The 16,081-nt window shown below is 38.5% G+C and overlaps 1 protein-coding gene across 12 annotated transcripts in view; it reads right to left on the reverse strand.

Annotated features, from left to right (window-relative positions):
- The window catches only part of PTPRD (protein tyrosine phosphatase receptor type D), a 572,219-nt gene that overhangs the window by 333,876 nt on the left and 222,262 nt on the right, over window positions 1-16,081 (reverse strand). For all 12 annotated transcript variants that reach the window (XM_070375882.1, XM_070375878.1, XM_070375881.1 and 9 more), the window contains exon 4: window positions 13,847-13,988. In XM_070375882.1, the coding sequence (XP_070231983.1) occupies window positions 13,847-13,988 (142 nt within the window). The remainder of the gene's footprint in view (window positions 1-13,846; window positions 13,989-16,081) is intronic.

Below are 16,081 nucleotides of genomic sequence, written 5' to 3' on the forward strand. Positions count from 1 at the left end.
ATGTTTAAGAAATTAATAATTTTAGTCTATTCTGTGACCTGCCATAATCCAGGTGTAACAGAACAGAAATCCTGTTTCACGTATGACTCTGGTTTGACCTAGGTAGTCCAAGCAATTGACTGCTGGGTCCCAACGTTCAAGAATTCTGAAGACTATGAGGATGTTAACACAAAATTAAGCACAAATGTATGAGGGAAAAAAAAAGAAGTTCAATTTCTTAGGTGTTGCATATTAGAGAACATTGTACCAATACACAATCTTCAGTTGTTCCAAATAACTTGGTAATGCATATATGTTTTTCAGAGTCTTATAGTAGCTTATTTCCATGTGGAAAGCTGATGTTCAGGCCTTTGGGCTAAGCAATGTTTTATAAGGTACCAAAAACCTCATTTCCAGAATTGTTGACCCTATCCTCTCTGCCATCATCATACACTACTACTACTACTACTACTACTACTAAGTCACTTCAGTCGTGTCCGACTCTGTGCGACCCCATAGATGGCAGCCTACCAGGCTCCCCCGTCCCTGGGATTCTCCAGGCAAGAGTACTGGAGTGGGGTGACATTTCCTTCTCCAATGCATGAAAGTGAAAAGTGAAAGTGAAGTCGTTCAGTTGTGTCCGACTCTTCGCGACCCCATGGACTGCAGCCTACCAGGCTCCTCCATCCATGGGATTCTCCAGGCAAGAGTACTGGAGTGGGGTGACATTTCCTTCTCCAGTCATCATCAGATCAGATCAGATCAGATCAGTTGCTCAGTCATGTCCGACTCTTTGCGACCCCATGAATCGCAGCACGCCAAGCCTCCCTGTCCATCACCAACTCCTGGAGTTCACTCAGACTCAAGTCCATCGAGTCAGTGATGCCATCCAGCCATCTCATCCTCGGTCATCCCCTTCTCCTCCTGCCCCCAAACCCTCCCAGCATCAGAATCTTTTCCAATGAGTCAACTCTTCGCATGAGGTGGTCAAAGTACTGGAGTTTCAGCTTTAGCATCATTCCTTCCCAAGAAATCCCAGGACTGATCTCCTTCAGAATGGATTGGTTGGATCTCCTTGCAGTCCAAGGGACTCTCAAGAGTCTTCTCCAACACCACAGTTCAAAAGCATCAATTCTTCAGCGCTCAGCCTTCTTCACAGTCCAACTCTCACATCCATACATGACCACAGGAAAAACCATAGCCTTGACCAGACGAACCTTTGTTGGCAAAGTAGCCAGGGACTATTCTAGATGCTGAGGATTCAGCAGTGGATAAGAGGGCCAAAGCAAAGAGTTTAGCTTCAGAGGGATAGCAGAGAAGGAAGCAATTTTTGTATCTGAGTCACTGTGCCACATGTTCTACTCATATCTTGATTAATTTCTAAAAATAACCCTTAAAGGTAGTTAGGATCACTCCACTCTACAGCTCCTCATACGGTCAGAATCAGTGGACTACTGATACGAACCCATGTCTATCTAGCCTATGAAGAGCATTCTCTTTTCATTGTGAATCCCTCTATTTCACTCTTTCTCTTTGTAGTGTTTACTCCATTTGTCTTGGTTTTCTGGTTCTCAATCACACTCACCATCTTATAATAACTAATGAAATGATGATCACTTTTGTCCATTATATGTAAAGTGAAATTAATTCCTGCCCAAATGGTGTCTTACTACATTGCATGTATTTATATAACCATATTTATATATCCTTCTTTATAGTATACATTCATTCCACAAATATTTGTTGAATGCCCAGTAAATGCTAGGAACATTTCTAGGCCAGAGAAAAATATAATGGAGCTACAATGCAAAGGGAAGAGGGGCACATGAAAGGAAAGTTTCAAGAAACAAAGAAGATAATTTCATATGGTGCAAAGTGCTACAAAGCAAATAGGTCAGACACACACCACATTACATACTATGTACAATATATATACAATATATAATACATACACAATATATATATAAGTGTGTGTGTGTGTGTGTGTGTGTATTCCCCAAGCAGAGTCATTAGTTTAACTATACAAGGTATAAGTATTGATAAATAATAATCATATATACTAAAAGCTGTCAAGTTTTTATGAGCTAATACTTTTCTACCATATTTAATATTCTAGTTGTCTGATAAAGGATCCACCTGTGGTTGCCCATGGAATTAAACAAATATACAAAAAGAAGTATTAATATCAACTTAGAAGTATAGAAAATATCTGAAAACTGTATTACTTATTTGGTCTATCTCATTCACGATGCAATTTCACTCTTTTAAATTCTTTTGGTGTTACATTCTGAAAAATGTAGGATCTCTTCTAGAAAAAGCCAAACTGAGAGCAAACTTTATTACCTGAACACACACGTATCATCAGACATGTGAGAAAAAAATTTAATATGCAATAATGTGGTCAAAATCTATTAGTTTAAAAAAAATCCACTGTGCGAAAACAATATATGCATATTTATTACAACTATAAACACAAAAAATCAAGAATAAATGTTAAAGTTAACAAATAAAAGCATGAAGATTTTGAGATATAAATTAAAACACAAGGTCATTTAGAAAAATCACAGATAAGACAGTCTTTAAATTTTCTTACTATCTTTAATAAAATATATTAAGAACACTTGAATGTATGTCATATTTGTGTTTAATGTGGCATTAATTCACAAGTCATTGTTTTTTTTAATAAGATAAAATAAGCTACTTGCTGTTCTAAGGAGATACATAATTAGGATTTTGATAATTAAATCCTAGATGAGGCATTTGGTATATCTATGCCCTAAATCCCAATAAATTATGCATGCAGAACTCTGAAAACTACATCTTAATTAGTAGCTTAAAATAAAACTAATTTTGAAAACCAGAAAATTGAATTTTTAAAAATTGTTCAAATTTTATCAGTGAAAGACAACCAAATATTCAGACTTAAAGTACTGATTTAAACATCAATTGTGTATAAAGGAACATGAATTGTTTGGTATGCTACTTTAAGTATTTTAGTAAACCTCTGTAAATTTCAACTCATGTAGAGATGATCTTACATTAACTTAGTGACATGATTTCTCACTTTTGTAGCTTAATCTCTTTGGCCAATGAAGTATGTCCCAGTCTCATTTTCTTCTACTACTGCCCTTTTAACTTCTATACTACTTTGAGCTACTATTGTTTATACTGACCTGTGATGGTTAATTTCATGTATCAACTTGACTGGGCCACAAGGTGCCCAGACATTTTTTAAAATCTTATTTTGGGTGTTATCATATGAGTATTTTGCGATAAGATTAACATTTAAATCAAAAGACCCAGTAAAGCAGATTGGCTTCCCTAATGTGAGTGGCACTCACCCAATCAGTTGAATATCTGAACAGAACAAGAAGAATGACCCTCTCCCACATAAGAGAATTCCTCCTACCTAACAACCTTCAAACTGGGATCCTGGCATATTCCTGCCTTCAGTCTCAAATAGGAAACATCAGCTCTTCCTGGGTCACAAGTCTGTGGGCATTCAAACTATACCATCAGCTTTCCAGGACGTCCAGCTTGTTGACTCAACCTGCAGACCTCAGGAGTTGTCAACCTCCATAATGTTGTTTAGTCGCTCAGTTGTATACGACTCTGTGAGACCTTGTGGACTGTACCCAGCCAGGCTCCTCTGTGGGATTCTTCAGGCAAGAATTCTGAAGTGGGTTAGCATTTCCTTCTCCAGCCTCCTTAATAGTATGAGCCAATGCAATATAATAAATCTCTTTACATATATAAATAAAATAAGTATAAATATGCATACACTTAACATTGGTTCTGTTTCTCTGTAGAACCCTAATATACCACCCACAATCACCATCAAATATTTAGCAATTTCCTATGTATGCAAGCATGCTCATGAAACTTTATCCCTAACAGCCTCTCATACTAGCTCTGCCTGATAAAACTGTACATAGGTTTCAAGCCCCAACTCAGAGACCTCCTCCCTATGATGCATCATCAAAGTGGAGTTTCCCCACTTCACACATCCATAGAATGTTTCGCACTATTTGCATTCATATCTGCTTGTCTGTGCCTGGTAAGTTGGAAGAACACAGTTCTTCCTGGACAATGTGAATTGTCTTCTTGTATCTCAAAAGGGAATATCTGAAGGGCTGGAATACACTGTCACAACATAATAAAGCAGGGATTATTTCTGACTGGGTAAAAGCCAAAGGAAATCTTAGCTGTCTGACCAAGAGAAAAATAATTTCAAACTCTCTAGACCTTGATTTATTCCATCAAACGTAAGTGATTCTCTTTGGTTCACCAAACTCCCTTCCAACTTGACATTTCCACATTTCCATCAACCAACCAATCAACAGTAAGTGCTCATATGACTCAATATTCATTTTTAAATTATCCTAAATAATATAATATGAAGCCAAAAGTATAAACGTGCTCTCACATAAATGCAACAACCCACAGCGCACCCATCCTCTGTGAGACCTTTTAAGACATAAGCCCGACAGGGAAAAACAAATGATAACGATTAAACTGAAGCAATATGCATCTCCAACAGGAAGATCTGTAAAAGACTGATCACAAGGAAACATGAATATCTTCAGCTCACACATGCACTTTCTCCGAGATATTATCAGGTTTAATGTCTCTCGGTCCTAGAGTCTCCACGGAACCGTTCATGTGGGTTCCTGCCTTCGTCCACACTGATACGTAAAGAAGAGTTATTTGGAAGTCCTCCTGAAAGTCAAAAGTTTCTGTTTACTTATATGGCTCTGCACCTCTTTTCAGCCAGGAAATGCAGTAGTCAAGAAGGCTTTATAGCGTTGTATCAATTTATTCCAAGTACAAGACTATTTTATAAACCTTTCCAAATAATCACTTGGTACCATAATTGTCAGCAAGTTTGTTCTGTGTTGGCCATCCTTCCTTTAGTTTCAGTCTTTCATAAAAATCTTTTTGTGTGACAGTCAAGCAGCTGTGCTTTGTTCTTTAATGTTCCTAGCCTGGATCCCCAGCCGAGACCACTTTATAACATAAACGGCAAAGTACCATTTTCACAGCAGGGACAACTGTGTTCATCTTCAAAAAGAGGCATTAATAAAATGAAACTGTAATGAACATGCTAATTCTGATCACAGGGTAGTATAACAATGGCAGAGGGAGTCGACTGCCTTCTCCCTGAAAGATGGTAAAGCTGTTTTTTTTTTTTTTAACTGCTATAATGGCTTACATTTTTTGAAAAAGACATATTATGCAAACATTTCTCTCCATTTCCCAATGAAATGCCTTTTCTGTCTCACCCAAATGCTAGCTGTGTGTTTTACTATATCAGTAACAGTCACCTTCAGGGAGCATATTTTTGCCATCTTGCAAGCACTGACTTGCTGAAAAAGGGATGTGACTGAAACACAGAAAGCCAGAGAGCAGAGATCTGAGACACCCCCAGTTCAATGCCTTCTCCATGCACATGACAGCAAGATAAATAAATGAGCACAAGTACAGGAAGGTTAGTAAGTTTGCTCAAGATGTCACAGAAATTCAGGGACAGAGCCAGAGTTGGGACCTAAATTATCTGAGACCTGATCTTGGGGACTTTGGGTATTATCTTATGCCTTGATGGTGATCATTCATAAACTATGATGCACTAACGTGGAGTAGATCCTCAAATGTAAGTGTCACTTAATAAATAATGTCTGTAAAACTAAGCAACTCAATTGTCTCATATTTTGTCATCTAACTTTTTGTAGACAATAATTTTACTTAGTGTGTGATCTCAGAATAAGCCAGTAATGACAATCTTGTATATCATGCCCTGTTGTGTTGTGGGGCTTCCCAGGTGGGGCAGGGGTAAAAAATCCACCTGCCAATGCAGGAGATGCAAGAGACTCAGGTTCAATCCTTGGGTTGGGAAGATACCCTGGAGTGGGAAATGGCAACCCACTCCAGTATTCTTGCCTGGGAAATCCCATGGGCAGAGAAGCCCGGCAGGCCACAGACAGGAGGTCACAGAGTTGGACGTGACTGAGCACACACACATGCTGTTTGGTTACGGTACTGCTGGCGGTGGTTTGAGGAGCAGTACTGCGACCGGCGCACTTAGTGTGGCCAAGAGGAGCTACCCCACGTCGAGGATGGGGCAGAAACCGGGAGGACCCCGTGCCCGAAGGGCAGCAGCAAAGAGGAGTTACCCCACGTCCGAGGTCAGAGGCGGCGGCCGGGAAGAGCTACCCCACGCCCGAGGCTACCTCAAGTCTGCGGTCAGGGGCAGCGGCCAGGAGGAGCTACCCCATGTCCAAGGACAGGTGGCTGCGAGAGCGCAGGAGGGCCTAGAGGAGCTATTCCACGTTCAAGGTCAGGAGGGGCGGCAGTGAGGAGATACCCCTCATCAAAGGTAAGGAGCAATGGCTGCACTTTGCTGGAGCAGCTGTGAAGAGATAGCCCACATCCAAGGAGAGAAACCCAAGTAAGACGGTGGGTGTTGCAAGAGGGCATAGAGGGCAGACACACTGAAAACACACTCACAGAAAACTAGTCAATCTAATCACACTAGGACCACAGCCTTGTCTAACTCAATGAAACTAAGCCATGCTCGTGGGGCAACCCAAGACGGGCAGGTCATGGTGGAGAAGGCTGACAGAATGTGGTCCACTGAAGAAGGGAATGGCAAACCACTTCAGTATTCTTGCCTTGAGAACCCCATGAACAGTATGAAAAGGCAAAATGATAAGATACCGAAAGAGGAACTTCCCAGGCCAGTAGGTGCCCAATATGCTACTGGAGATCAGTGGAAAAATAACTCCAGAAAGAATGAAGGGATGGAGCCAAAGCAAAAACAATACCCAGTGTGGATGTGACTGGTGATAGAAGCAAGGTCTGATGCTGTAAAGAGCAATACTGCATAGGAACCTGGAATGTCAGGTCCATGAATCAAGGCAAATTGGAAGTGGTCAAACGAGATGGCAAGAGTGAACGTCGACATTCTAGGAATCAGCGAACTAAAATGGACTGGAATGGGTGAATTTAACTCAGATGACCATTATATCTACTACTGCGGGCAGGAATCCCTCAGAAGAAATGGAGTAGCCATCATGGTCAACAAAAGAGTCCGAAATGCAGTACTTGGATGCAATCTCAGAAACAACTGAATGATTTCTGTTCATTTCCAAGGCAAACCATTCAATATCACAGTAATCCAAGTCTATGCCCCAACCAGTAACACTGAAGAAGCTGAAGTTGAACGGTTCTATGAAGACCTACAAGACCTTTTAGAACTAACACCCAAAAAAGATGTCCTTTTCATTATAGGGGACTGTAATGCAAAAGTAGGAAGTCAAGAAACACCTGGAGTAACAGCAAATTTGGCCTTGGAATACGGAATGAAGCAGGGCAAAGACTAATGGAGTTTTACCAATAAAATGCACTGATCATAACAAACACCCTCTTCCAACAACCCAAGAGAAGACTCTACACATGGACATCACCAGATGGTTAACACTGAAATGAGATTGATTATATTCTTTGCAACCAAAGATGGAGAAGCTCTATACAGTCAGCAAAAACAAGACTGGGAGCTGACTGTGGCTCAGATCATGAACTCCTTATTACCAAATTCAGACTGAAATTGAAGAAAGTAGGGGAAACCACTAGACCATTCAAATCCCTTATGATTATACAGTGGAAGTGAGAAATAGATTTAAGGGCCTAGATCTGATAGATAGAGTGCCAGATGAACTATGGAATGAGGTTCGTGACATTGTACAGGAGATAGGGATCAGGACCATCCCCATGGAAAAGAAATGCAAAAAAGCAAAACGGCTGTCTGGGGAGGCCTTACAAATAGCTGTGAAAAGAAGAGAAGCGAAAAGCAAAGGATAAAAGGGAAGATATAAGCATCTGAATGCAGAGTTCCAAAGAATAGCAGGAAGAGATAAGAAAGCCTTCTTCAGTGATCAATGCAAAGAAATAGAGGAAAACAACAGAATGGGAAAGACTAGAGATCTCTTCAAGAAAATTAGAGATATCAAGGGAACATTTCATGCAAAGATGGGCCTAATAAAGGACAGAAATGGTATGGACCTAACAGAAGCAGAAGATATTAAGAAGAGGTGGCAAGAATACACAGAAGAACTGTACAAAAAAGATCTTCATGACCCAGATAATCACGATGGTGTGATCACTGACCTAGACCCAGACATCCTGGAATGTGAAGTCAAGTGGGCCTTAGAAAGCATCACTATGAACAAAGCTAGTGGAGGTGATGGAATTCCAGTTGAGCTATTTCAAATCCTGAAACATGATGCTGTGAAAGTGCTGCACTCAATATGCCAGCAAATTTGGAAAACTCAGCAGTGGCCACAGGACTGGAAAAGGTCAGTTTTCATTCCAATCCCAAAGAAACACAATGCCAAAGAATGCTCACACTATCTCACAATTGCACTCATCTCACACACTAGTAAAGTAATGCTCAAAATTCTCCAAGCCAGGCTTCAGCAATATGTGAACCGTGAACTTCCAGATGTTCAAGCTGGTTTTAGAAAAGGCAGAGGAACCAGAAATCAAATTGCCAACATCCGTTGGATCATGGAAAAAGCAACAGAGTTCCAGCAAAATATCTATTTCTGCTTTATTGACTATGCCAAAGCCTTTGACTGTGTGGATCACAATCAACTGTGGAAAATTCTGAAAGAGATGGGAATACCAGACCACCTGACCTACCTCTTGAGAAACTTAGAAGCAGGTCAGGAAGCAACAGTTAGAACTGGACATGGAGTAACAGACTGGTTCCAAATAGGAAAAGGAGTATGTCAAGGCTGTATATTGTCACCCTGCTTATTTAATTTATATGCAGAGTACATCATGAGAAACGCTGGGCTGGAAGAAGCACAAGCTGGAATCAAGATTGCTGGGAGAAATACCAATAACCTCAGATATGCAGATGACACCACCCTTATGGCAGAAAGTCAAGAGGAACTCAAAAGCCTCTTGATGAAAGTGAAAGAGGAGAGTGAAAAAGTTGGCTTAAAGCTCAATATTCAGAAAACTAAGATCATGGCATCTGGTCCCATCATTTCATGAGAAATAGATGGGGAAACATCGGAAACAGTGTCAGACTTTATTTGTTGGGGCTCCAAAATCACTGCAGATGGTGACTGCAGCCATGAAATTAAAAGACGCTTACTCCTTGGAAGGAAAGTTATGACCAACCTAGACAGCATATTCAAAAGCAGAGACATTACTTTGCCAACTAAGGTCCGTCTAGTCAAAGCTAGGGTTTTTCCAGTGGTCATGTATGGATGTGAGAGTTGGATTGCGAAGAAGGCTGAGGGCCGAAGAATTGATGCTTTTGAACTGTGGTATTGGAGAAGACTCTTGAGAGTCCCTTGGACTGCAAGGAGATCCAACTAGTCCATTCTGAAGGAGATCAGCCCTGGGATGTCTTTGGAAGGACTGATGCTAAAGCTGAAACTCCAGTACTTTGGCCACCTCATGTGAAGAGTAGACTCATTGGAAAAGACTCTGATGCTGGGAGGGATTGGGGCAGGAGAAGGGGATGACAGAGGATGAGATGGCTGGATGGCATCACTGACTCGATGGACGTGAGTCTGAGAGAACTCTGGGAGTTGGTGATGGACAGGGAGGCCTGACGTGCTGTGATTCATGGGGTCACAAAGAGTTGGACTCGACTGAGGGACTGAACTGTACTATTTCAAAGTGGGTAAGTCTCAGAAAGTAGTCCACTAAATTTAGAAAAATGACATAGTACATGAAGTTTGGATGATAAAATGTGCATTTTCTGATTACTACATTTAAAGAAATCTCAATTCAACTAACATGATATTTAGTCACAGAGAGTTGACTAAATTTTTCTAGAACTTTCTCTTAGAGAAGGGGAGCTATGTGAGTAAGAGAAAAAGGATTCTTGATGTCTTTCTACTTGCCTAAAACAGGCATATGATCCTGGATTCTTACAGGAAAGAAAAGTCTATGGATGGTCATAACTCATTTTCCCTGAACAGTGGCTGTTAAGATGTATCTGAGAGAACAGTTTCATCTCTGGTTATCATTATCCAAATTTTCAAGCTTTCCCCTTGATATCTTTGGTCAGGAAGAAATGGTGGCCCGTGAACCAAAGATTCAAAAAGAACCAATTCCATCTGGATGATAATCACTCCTCTTAAGACACCTTCTCTGGTCCTAATCTTTGCCCTTCACTGGAAGTCTAATATTAAATCCAAAGTCCTCAGCAGAATCCCACATTAGGCAAGGCTCAGCCCTTAATAACCTCTCAGTGAGATGTGAGGCCTCCACTTAAAGTTCTGCATAGGATAGAAACATGTACAACAGCTATGCTCAGCCCCCTACAGTGCTATAGAACTAGGGAGATGGCATTTGCCTACGTATCCACAGGCAAGGCAACCAAAATAAATCAATAAATGACCTGGAGTCTATAAACACCACATTCACTACTTCTTCTATGAACTGCAGTCTACTCATATAAATGGCAGTTGCTCAAACATCTCATTCCAGGGGGGCATGTTCTGCCTGAGTTTGAAATTATCCTTCCTTATGAAAACAGTTTTTCAGCATGAGGGTAATTGGAAATGAGCTACACAGGGCAAGTTTTCCCTGAAATACTCCCTTCAATACACACGAGTGGTCAGAGTATTATTTCAGTGTCTTCTGCATTAGTTGCACAGGTCAGATGACTAAATCTCCAATTAATCAGGTCCTCTAGTGGCCTGTGTGAAATAAATTAGTGTTCTCCATCCAGTCCACTTAGACAAAACCCATCACGACAGCTGGCACATTTTTGGCACTGTCAGCAAAGTGGGTAAAAAGTAAATGACCCATGTGGACAAAATGGGCATCAGACAAGGGGCAATGGATAAAAAGTGCAAAGCAGTTTCTACCCACTGCAGAACAGAGAGCTTGGGTATCTGCCAATGTGATTTTCAAGGGAAAGTGAACTTAAAATGGGCATAGAGCCCATCAACTATAGGGTAAAACTCCTCATGTTCATCTAGTTAACTGTTTACAATGTTCATAATCTAGAAATGCAGTTTACCAACTGGAATATTTTTAAAGACTATTACTAATAAGATTATCAATAGTTATTTAGAAATTTTAAACAAAGAGACAACTCTAAGAAACAAAGGTACTTCCCAAGCCCACTTATTTCATCCTGTAAGGATACATGCAAATATTCTATTTTAAGGTTATGTTTAGACTACTTTTTCATTATCCAAAATATCTTTGAGTTTTTCTCATGAAACATTTCCAAATTGCTAAAAATAATCTTAAAAAAATAAGGTTTAAATACTTTACTAGAATCACAAATTTTCATACAAATGTACTTATATATGACAGATAGTCACATAGAAAGCTATTTCAAATGTATCTGCTTTATGGGGAGCTAGCTGGATAAAAGCAGATGAGATGGGAGGACCCTAATCAGCTGGAAGGAAGGACAATATAAATCCACGTGCATGTCTATGTCAAGTGACAGTTTCCTCCAATTTCTTATTAATGTCTTCATCAAACACATAAAGATTAACTCAAACCAAACAACTCTCATTGCTTCCTTTTAAGGGGTTTGTTCAGGAAACTTGGAAGGTGAAAACATCCAAAAAAGTTTCTAATAAACTTTACTTGATTGCATCTTCGTAATACGTTTTCTACATGATAGCACTAGTGATAAACCATGTGAATAAGAGAAGATTAAAATTATTAAAGACCAAGAAATCAATCTGGTTTTGCTTCCCATATGAATATTCCTCCCAAATTACTCAACAGTCTTTGGGCCTTTCATCTGAATTTATGTGAACATACACAAGCATGTGCACATATGCATATATTTTAGTACATATTACAGTACATATAAACATAGTCTTCAAGATTCCTTTCAACTCCAAAATCTAGCTTCTCCTAACTGCTCTTTTTTCCCTAATGTCTTATTTTACCTAACAGATTTTACTCTCTTCTTTACCCTTACAAATATTTAAAATTCATTTCTTTTACAACCCATTCATAGAGTTCAATTATCTACACTTCACAGACTATAACTTCTACTGTCACCAATTGGGCTTCCTGGCTCTCGTGTGTTGAAACTGGCATTCACGTTTTATTAGAATGGATACCAATGAGCTCATCTGTGAATAAATGACCTTATCTGGGGTTGTATGTCCTGGACTGTGGCGGCATCTCTAATGGGGTGGATCCTTACGTGGCTGTTGCTCCACACTCCATGGGATTCACTGTTTCTAACCAGCTTTTTCATTAGCTTCTGAGTTCTAAGTATTGTACTACAGAAATAGTGCTAGAATTCTTATCTTATACAGAAAGCTGATCTAGCTCTTCTTCCCACCATCCTATTTAATATAGAGCTGTGTCATACGGGAGAGTTAAATCACCAGCCTGGTATCATATAGTCCATTTGGCTATTATCTTGGTTTATAAGATTACAAATTGTCTTTTATCTGGAGGTTCTCTCTTTGTTTTCAGTACCTGGAAATACCTTTCTTGTTTATAAGCCTAACCATGCATTTAATTTTATTTTCAAATATTTTATCAACATCTCTGTGCGGTTATAGAGGGACAGAGAACATTCTATATTGAACATAGCTTGTCATAATGACAAGAAATGTGCCTCACACCTGACTTGCTTGTTTTTAAGCAGCATTCTGTTATACAAAATTCAAAGATCTTTATCTACTTGGTCAATATTTCCCCTAAGACTTAGTAAGACATTTCTATTACTTAAAACATATTTTAGGATGTATACATAAATCTTTTCTAGGCTTCTCAGATTGATTAATTCTGGTACTAAGTAGATCTTAAAGGAAATGTTTTCGGTTTTATTAAACATACAAAGAAAATACATCCCTCAAAGCTGGGGGAGACAGAACGGAGGAGAAATGTTCTTTATATATGTTTTTCTAAGATTATTTAATTATGGCCTGTTCTTTCTAATTCTCATCTGAAGACTCTTCTCCTAAATTGTGGAATTACGCAAAGTGAATTTCAAAGCAATACAAAGGAAACAAATGAACAAATGCAGGTTTGTATGAGGAAGGAAGAAACAAAGGCACAGTAGAGTTCACCCAGAAATATCAACTATGGCTGAAACCCAGTTAGGCTATGTCCTTATCTCTACGCAGAAGATCAAACTGTATGTGTTTTATACAACAGAATATTATTCATCACTGGCCTTTCTTCTTTTCCACTGTCATTCTAAACGAAGTCTTGAAAGCAGACACACCACACTAAAGAGCTGGCCAATCATCTCATGCTTTGGACAAACTGCATAAGCCACATAGCCAGAAACACAGAAGGCATATTCACTGTTTCCAATCCCTTTGCACCAACAGATATTAGTTCAAGAAATATAAAATCATGAAGAAAACTAGTTTTTTGACATAAAAAAGGTATATTTGTCATTCATGATTCTTTCCATTAATAACTAATCATCTTTAGGTAGAAGATATCCCTTTAACTTTACAAGTATCAATGTCAGTTTTGGTAATTTGCAAAAGTAGTTGCTGACCTATATATGAAAAATCCACACAGGAGTGAAGTTAACATGCAAAAGAGTAACATAACCTGCTTGCTTTTGAGATTCTTTACCAAAAAATCAAAATGGTATCTGACATTTGCAATCAATATTTCTTTATTTTTTTTTCTGTCCCTGACTAGCAGTTTTTAAGTCTTATGAGAGAAAGCACTGACTATCTATTTAAAGTTTGACCCTAACAAGTATTTGACTTCAATATATTTCCCAATTAAGTGTCATGACAACGCTAGTCTTTTCAATGATCCTACAAAAGAATACTTGGGGTACAGAATTTGAACAGTGACACAAGCAGCAGCCTTGTACTTTAATACTTACCACGTAAAACTGTGAGTCTGGTGGACACACTTATTTCTCCCACGTTATTCGAGGCCACACATTCATAAATGGCCTCATCACGTGGAGTCCGTAAGGGCTGTATTCTGAGAACTGATCCAGATCCATCGTCAAACTCTATTACCTATTAGAGGAAACAAGAGCTGTCACAGGTGTTGTCACTATCATCTACCTTTCAGCTAAACCTCCTAATGCGGTGGTGGACCAGCCACTAGGCTCACAGTAAACTCAGAAGCATTTTGTGACTACATTTTGATACAGTGATGAAATAGAATAATTGGTCTCATGTAATGAATCCTGTACTGAACAATGAAAAGACATGAAACTACATATGCAAAAAATGTAAATTTCTTGTCACTACAGAAAACCATCCAGGGTTTACTCATGAAAATATTCCAGTATGTGTTTTCTAGGGCATTGTGATCCTGGTATTAATTTTGCAAGAAACGTGCTGCTGTGATGGGTAAACTTCTTAAATTATTCTGTCTTTGATAGTACAAATGCACATACGGATCCGTTTAGTAACTGAAATATAAGGTGAAGAGATAATGTATACCACTACTGATAGCTATTCTGCTTTAAAATGTCTCATCCTAAATTGTATAGATGAGTGAACCATGAAGAGAAACTGCATAAATCTAGTACTTAGGCAGCCAATGAGATGTCTTTCATAGCCCAAGAGACTGATGGCATGCATTAATTTTGCAATAAATCATTCCAGTATTTGTTCTAGCTTAGCATTTCCTGCATTTTTAGGGCATTCTTGCTGCAAAATGGAGGCTTGCTTCAGCAAGCAGAAAATTAATGTTCTAAACAGTAAGCCTGAATTCACTATCATTATGGACTGTACTCTGAAACAGCTACGAAATCTTAGGTATTTGTCACCAAATTCAAGTAGTACTTTTTAAAAATGATGATGACATTGATATTGATGATATGATGATATTGATAATTACATGATAATATGAAGATATTGATAAATATGTACACAAAACTATAGTCCTATACTTTTCTATAACTATGATGGGTTTTTTTTTTTTCATCTGTTCACTGAGATTCTGTATTTTTTTTCCATTTCCCTATGAATAATACATCCATGTGCTTAAACTGTGAATAAAGAATGCCTTGTAAATATATTTACAAGATGCTCAGTCCCAGATTTTGTGTATAAGTGTCAACATATGGGGAAAAAGGGATTGAAAGTTTTTAAAATATATCCATTTCAAGTCCTTTTCACATTCCATTTATGTTCTAAATTCACAGAGATAGCCAAATGTCCCACTTCGCAATGTACCAGAATTTAGTTTCAACTTTATTAAAAATATCACACATTTTAGAATGAATCTACTATGCATCTTGGGAGAATAAAGTTCCAAAGTTACTTTGAGACTGAATTTTTTGTCAAATATGCCATAATTTAATATATACGTGTGTGTGTGTGTGTGTGTGTGTGTGTGTAGTGAGAGAACTCCCTTGGCTTAATGTAGAGAAGGGTTTAAACATTTTTAATACTAATTTCAATTTGGTTTTTTTGGTCTTATTGAGAAATATCTGCCATACATCACTGCATAACGTTTAAGGTGTATAGAATGAAAGTTTGATTTACATATATGGTGATATGATTACTATAATAAGTTTAGTTAACATCCATCATCTCATATAGATATAAGAAAATAATTTTTTTTCTCCTTGTGATGAGAACTGAGTATCTAATCTCTTAATAACTTTTGATTCATTGTTACCTGTCATTGTATAATTACATTTCGGAATTATTTCCTAGGCTTAGGCCTGAATAGTTCAACAAACGAACTGTATACCCCATATTAGCACCCCATTAGGTGCTAATGTTGTAATTTCCAATTTGAAAATCCTGTTTAACACCTGGTATTGATTATAGCATCTCTAGGCCAGATGCTAGATTTGCCAGTGGAGACAGAAGAGGTAACAAAATCAGTCCCACTCACACTCTCACTGGCTTTAGAAACCAGTGAAACCAAAAAATACAATACACTGTACAGATGCTAAAGACTCACAGCCCAAGACTCGATGTTATTTGATGTATCTGCTTTGTGTTAAAACGATTAACTTTTTCTGGATGTGTTTATATGATGCTCATTAGGACTTATGTACTGAGCAGAATTCGTGCATTGAAATGTTTACTATTATAACTTAATCTTTACTACAAGAGTTTGTCAAGAAGTCATCATTACTAGCAAG

The sequence above is a fragment of the Bos mutus genome, chromosome 8 (genome assembly GCF_027580195.1).
Source record: "Bos mutus isolate GX-2022 chromosome 8, NWIPB_WYAK_1.1, whole genome shotgun sequence".
Lineage (NCBI taxonomy): Eukaryota > Metazoa > Chordata > Mammalia > Artiodactyla > Bovidae > Bos > Bos mutus.